The sequence below is a fragment of the Rattus norvegicus genome, chromosome 8, assembly GCF_036323735.1.
Source record: "Rattus norvegicus strain BN/NHsdMcwi chromosome 8, GRCr8, whole genome shotgun sequence".
NCBI classification, from domain to species: Eukaryota; Metazoa; Chordata; class Mammalia; order Rodentia; family Muridae; genus Rattus; species Rattus norvegicus.
In genome coordinates, this window is record NC_086026.1 from 43,337,823 (window position 1) to 43,344,360 (window position 6,538).

At 39.9% G+C, this 6,538-nt stretch overlaps 1 protein-coding gene across 1 annotated transcript; it reads right to left on the reverse strand.

Annotated features, from left to right (window-relative positions):
* Window positions 1-1,926: 1,926 nt before the first annotated feature.
* Window positions 1,927-5,608, reverse strand: LOC134480016 (urinary protein 3). Its single transcript, XM_063266296.1, has 4 exons — window positions 5,416-5,608; window positions 4,474-4,590; window positions 3,859-4,012; window positions 1,927-2,093 (listed from the first exon to the last, which is right to left on the reverse strand). Exons 1-3 carry the CDS (start codon window positions 5,474-5,476, stop codon window positions 3,885-3,887), a joined length of 306 nt encoding a protein of 101 aa, XP_063122366.1. The 5' UTR covers window positions 5,477-5,608; the 3' UTR covers window positions 1,927-2,093; window positions 3,859-3,884.
* Window positions 5,609-6,538: the final 930 nt, after the last annotated feature.

Consider the following 6,538-nt stretch of genomic DNA (forward strand, 5'->3'; position numbering starts at 1 on the left):
AAATCTGTAGTAATCTGTCCTCATCTTCTATAATTTGGGTGCCTGGAATATAGGTCCTGTCATTAGGCATGACAGAAAAAAACCAGGAATACTAGGCAACCCAACAACTACCTAATTATCTGATTTTAACATTTGAAAGCAGAGACGACTCAGGATATAAGGGACTGAGTGCCAAGCCAGACAACCAACTTCAATTTTCAGACCGAATGTGGTACAAAGAGGTCATGGAGCTCATAAGTTTTTAAGAACATACATCTGTCATTGAATGTGAATAATATGAACACAAACACAGAGGCTGACACCCATCCATATATTAATAAATGTGAAAATGTTTAAATTGAATTTTTAAATGGCTGAGAAGCACTTAAATAATGTTCAACATCATACTTGGTCATCAGGGAACCGCAAATCAAAGCAACCCTGAAATCCCATTTTACACCAATTAAACTGGGAAAGACCAAAATCTCAGGTGACAGCATATGCTGGTGAGAATATGAAGAAAGAGGAGTACTCCTCCCCTGCTGGTGGAATTCTGAGTTGGTACAACTGAAAATTAAGCTGGCCTTTCCTGAGAAAATTGTAAATAGTTCTATCTCAAAACCCAGCTATACCACTCCTGGGCATATACTGAAACAATGCACCACCCTACCACAAAAACATGTGTTTCACTATGTCAACACAGCCTTATTCATAATAGCCACTAACTCTAAACAACCCAGTTGTACCCCAACCAAAGAATGGATACAGAAAATGTGGTTGGTTCATTTACAGTATGGATTACCATTCAGCTATTAAAAATGAGAATATTATGAATTTTCAGGCAAAGCGATGGATCTAGAAAATATCATCCTGAATGAGCTATACAAAAGGACATGCATGGTATGTACACACTGATAAGTAGATATTAGCCAAAAAGTGCAGGAGACCTATCATACAACCCAGAGATTGAAAGAAGATTTTCAAGAAGAAAGGCCCAAGTGAGGGTGCTTCAATGCCACTTGGAAAGGGGAACACAATACTCATGGGAGGCAGATGGAGAAAAATACCTGAGTGGAAAGCAGGGCACAGGATCATGTATTGGAGAGAGTGCAGAGAAGCCCAGAGAGTCAGGAGAATGAACGGAAATATATAGCTGCCATGGGTAGGGATGGTGAGTGGGAAGAACCTCTAGAATGTTCCAGAGACTTGGGATGTAAAAGGCATCCAGGAATCAATGTGGGTTACCTTAGCCAAAATACCCAACAAAGGGAGATGGAGAGTCCATAATGAAGAGTCCACCTCCTGTAATTTAAAGGGGACCCCAGTAGAGGGATGGGAACACCAACCCACTTTCAAATTTTGGGGCCCAGAATTGTTCCTATCAATGGGAAATGCAGGGACAGAAACAGACCCAAGAGTGAAGGAATGGCTTGTCTATGACTGGTCCAACATGCGATTTTGGAGCCTAGCATGGCTGTCCTTTGATAGGTTGTACATCTGCCTGACTAAGACATATGGAGAAACTTATAGCCAACCAATGGTCTGAGGTCAGCAACCCCTATGGAAGAACTAGGAAAAAGATTTAAGGGGACATAGGGAATGGCAACCCCAATAGGAAGTGAAACAGTGTCAACTAACCTGGATCCCGGATACTGCTACAGACTATACCCCCACTAAAGACCATACATGGGCTATTCTGAGGCTCCTGGGAAATATGTAGCAGAAGACTTACCCTCTTGCCTGGCCTCAGTGTAAGAGGATGTACCTAGTCATGTAGAGACTTGATGTCCCAGAGTAAGGGTTGCCATGAATTGGGGAACATTTTCTCTGAAGTACAGAATAGGGTGGATAAGGTGAAGAACCCTGAAGGGGGTACAAGGAGGAATGGCAACAGTTTGGATGTAAATAAATAAATTAAGTTCAAAAAATAATTTAAACAGCATATAGTTCAAATTAAAATATGTAAGGCTTTCAATTTATTACAGATCACCCAAGAACATAATGATATACATGTAGTCAGAAAACACGATGTAGAAATCATAGTGAGTTGTCCAGACATGGTCAGTAGATTATTCTTTCTGGCATGCTCCAGTGTCAAGACTCAATAAAGAGCACTGAAAAAAGAGCGTTAAAATGATGTCACTGTTTGTAAATATATGACTTTAAAATTTATAATAAATAAAAAATTATTATGACCTACTCAAAAAATTTAGAAGGTATCAAATATATATATTGTATACGAAATAGAGTAAGCAAGCTAAGTTGCTATAAAATTATAAAAACTGATACTGTCTTTTACCCCGAACTAGATCCTACACCACAGTGCCCCAAGATATTTGGTAGATATCCTCATCTCAGTCAGCAAAGCCTCTAACCTGATTTGCTCTATCACATATGACAGTGCTGATGACTTCTCTCTGAGACTCGTAACAATCGCTCTACTCATTTAGTTCCCAAGGCAGGTTGCCTCCATGCCCAAAATATATATCCCAATTCCATGGCAGCCTAGTGTCACCAGCCACCACATACGCTCTTGAAGTTAAATCACCATATGAAAGAACACACAACACCATAACCTCTAACGAAATTGATAAGATTGAAAACATTGCCCACCTAGACATAAAAAGCCCTGTATACATCCATCCCTTAAGTATATTCCTAACACCCTGTAAATATGCAGAGAGGAATCTCAACATCAGCCTCCATGTTCTCTCTGCTGCTTCTTCTCATGCCTCACACCAGTCTCCTCCTCTCTATGAAACTTTTCTGCCATTCATCTTTCCTTCTAGTCCAATGATATACTTTGTTCTATCTTGTACGTGCCTTCACCTGTATGACATATTACAAAGCAATGTCTTGGCAGAGTGGAATGGGATTCCTAGAAATTGTTTACAGTATTGTCTGCACTGTTTAGGTTGTCCAAAAATGTAAACATACAGGTAATAAAAAAGTAAAAAATTTGAAATAGGACTTTAAAATCTATGGAATTAGTAGGAGTAAAGCTAAAAATTAGAAATTTCTTGAAGAATAAAGAAGCACATGTCCATGTGACCACACTGGGGAAATGAACACTGGAAAAGAAGCACTCTCAGCCTGTGGTATCTGACTCTAGTCAGTACATGAAACTGAGAATGTCTGATCTATCACATTAAAATCTGTCTGTGTCTGTGAGATCGTTTCCAGAGATGCGGTAGGTATCTCTGACCTAATAATGCATTTGAAATTTGAATAGATTATTGATAGATATATATCTTACTTCGTGGAAATAAGCCACTTAGGGTCAACCCATAGTGGTTGAAACTTGTCCTGTTCCCTTCCTATTTTACCCTGCTTCCGGAAAGCCAAGAGTTGAACATCTCTGTTCCAATATAGCCTAACATAATAAGGTAAAACTATCTCAAATAATGACCTTAATAAATTCTTTCTCTCAAACAGCAGTTTGTTAGAGCCACAGGAATCAAAAACTTCCTAATATATCCTCCTCAGTGTATGGATTAGATTGATGAAACGGAAGTTATAGTTATCTGGCCACCCTGTCAGATACAGAATCTTCATAGAAGACTGGTCTCAGGACTGGACTCTCTCTTTCAATACTTTTCAAAAATCAGTGCTCAGTGCCCAGTGCTGCGTTCAACAGACAGAAAGTGTTTGTTAAATCAGTGCAGAGAGTGTAGAAGAAGCAACTTGTGCCATTTATCTATTTTGTTGGAGGGACAGAGGGGGAAATGGAAGGAAACCATGATGTGAGAATGAGGGAGTGCCAGGGCTGGTGGGAAGCAGAGAACATCACTCCAGTCTGTTGAACTTTTGAAACATCAGCAATTCATGCTGACCAGGGCTATGAGGTTACAGGAGCACAGGGAAGGAGTAGGGACTCACCTAAAATCCTTCCATACAATTAAGTATCAGCGATGTACCATATTGCAGAAAGGGGTGGCTGAGCAACAGTTTGTTGATACTATAAGACTTCCATGCTCAACAGTCGTAGCGTTGCACTCAGCACAGCTCTGGTTTCCATATACAAATTTTCCATCTGTAGAAGAATGTCAAGAGGCAGAATGTGAATATCAGTGGAAAGAGTTGATGAGTCATTGAAGAGTCAGATGGAAAGTACAATAGAAATACAACCATAACTGAAGTGGGCTCACTGGGACACGATGCCTCAACCATTAATCTAACCCACTGGTGGGACTTCATTTCCAAGAATGCTGAATGGAATTTTAAAATCCAATTCCTACCACACTAGACTATATTAACCCTGAATTTGCCTAAGTATATCCAGACATCTTTCATAAAATTTTTTTCATCATTTATTTGTTGGTCTGACTATCAGTCAGTGGGAGCCTTTAAGAGAAGGAAAAGAACTTTTCCCTCATACTTTTACCGGCAAAGACATCTTCCTTCAGTTTCTGCATTTGCCATCAGCATCGTGGAGATGGGTTCAATGCTCTAGGACAAGCAAGATTACGTTCAGAGCTCCCAGAGCTTACATACCTCGAGTGGTTACTACAACCCAGGCACAAATCTCATCAGGATAAGTCTGACATATATGTCTTCCAACATAACAAAATCCTGTAGAATCGAAGCTAATACATCTGAAGCACTGCAAAGCTGAAAAGGCAAAAGCCAATGTAAGGGTCTCATTCAGGCTGCAAACTCAAGCACCAATTGTAGCTGAGTTTGTGACTCTGGTAAATAAATAAGCAGTAGCCAGTAAAAGAGCTGGCTGTATGCTGAGATAACACATTCATGGAGGTTCATGACCACAGGAATCTACAAAAAAAGAAAGTTGGAAAATCGATGCAACCTCATACCATGAGAATAGACCAAGTTATCAGAATGAAAAATAGGAGTTCTGGTGTGGGGTCCCTAAAGTACCACACAGCATTATGATTCTAGTGCATCTAAGAGAGAGAGAGAGATGGCAGAAAGGGACAAGAGTCTGACATTATCAAACAGTATTGTATTCAATGCACAAACAACAAAGGGAAGCATCTCTGATACAGGAAATCCTCACAGGAATCCATTTTTAAAGTTAGTATTCTATCATACTGGATTGGATGAATCAATATTTTTACTGTTTTCATCCTGGTAATGAATTTCCTTTCCCACTTACAATCCAAATACAAGCCAATGTGCATGTAAACTTGAGGAACTGAACATGCTTAAGCACTCCAGAGAACAGACATGAAGAGAGGTGGAAAGGAGAAAGAGAGAGAGATGGTGACATGGAGCAGGAGAAAGTATGAAGAGAAGCAACGGAAAGTATCTTTGAGTGCGAACAGATGAAGCAAGGGGAAGAAGTGGATATAGATATCAGAATGAAGCAGGGTCAGTTCTAATGTTATCCTATTTCATGCTAATCACATCCCCTAAACTGTAGAATCAGTGTGTCTGCCTAACAGTGGCAACTACTACCATCTGCCAGTACCTTACCTAGCAGGGAGCTCATGAGCAAAGACAGGCCCAGTGGGAGCAGCAAGATATGTTTTCCCATTGCAGTGAGATTGATCTTCAAACCAGAAATCAGCAGAGAAGAAGACAGAGTACACAGGACCAATATCAGGAAGGCAGGTTAATATTGTAACCTAGGTTAGCATGAGCAGTCAATGGGATACCAGGAAATGGACTGAGCATACAGCCAGAGGGGAGCACAGATTTTTATTAACTTTGTGATGCTAAAATTATCATCTGTAAATCTTCCATTTAGGGAAAACTTAAATTCAAGGAAAACTGTGTCAGAGTTAATATTCCCCTTCGTGCTTCCAGGTCTTTTTCAGGAAGGAAAATTTACTGGCTAAGCCTGCAGGTATTTAGGTGCCTCATTATAATATAGATCTGTCTTGAGCTTTTGTGACCTGTGGCCACATCCTCTACCTGTGGAGAGCCTTGAAGGATTGCCCTTACATGACTGATGGCCACTAATTTATGGAAGGTTGTGGCTAGTGATGGGGGCCTGGTTTCATAGGAGTCAGGCAAAATGCCTACTGACTTTTCAGGGTCACTGGGGAATTTCTAGCTGAGCTCCTCCAGAAACCAGGCCACCTTAAACAGTTCCACAGTTCCTTGTCTCCTTTGGATATGTATGGATAAGAAATTAACATTCTTTGTAGTAGGACACAATGTCAAAGTTTCTTGACCATATTCAGCATGCACCTCTACCTTAAAAATTAACATTCACCACGCAGCTGATCATTAGAAATATTGATAATTCTGACTTTATATAGTTGCATTATCTCATTCACATCTTATCTCCACCATTAGAACCATTATAAAGGTAGACCAGGTTCTAATATGGCTTTTGCCATGACCTTCCAGTCTTGGGACATTATTCTATTTTGAATACCCCAAAAAGTCAGGACTTGCTTTACAAACAGCAAAAGCATTCCAAAATTAGTGACACTTTCCTTAAATGTTGACAGTTCTAACACATCCACTGGCTACCATTCAAATTCTTTTTTTTTGCTTCATAAATATTAGCTCCTTTTATTTGCATCTACTTTAATAGTTACAGAGTGGTTAATATGTCACAGAGCACTTGTGAGGTGGGGTTGTGAAT

Bases quoted from the DNA above. Each gene is read 5' to 3' on its own strand.
- LOC134480016 (XM_063266296.1), bottom strand. From the start codon at position 5,476: ATGGGAAAACATATCTTGCTGCTCCCACTGGGCCTGTCTTTGCTCATG. The intron at 4,591-5,415 runs GTAAGGTACTGG...TTGCCTTTTCAG, and splicing joins GCTCATGAGCTCCCTGCTAG to CTTTGCAGTGCTTCAGATGT. The intron at 4,013-4,473 runs GTATGTAAGCTC...ATTCTTCTACAG, and splicing joins GGTTGTAGTAACCACTCGAG to ATGGAAAATTTGTATATGGA.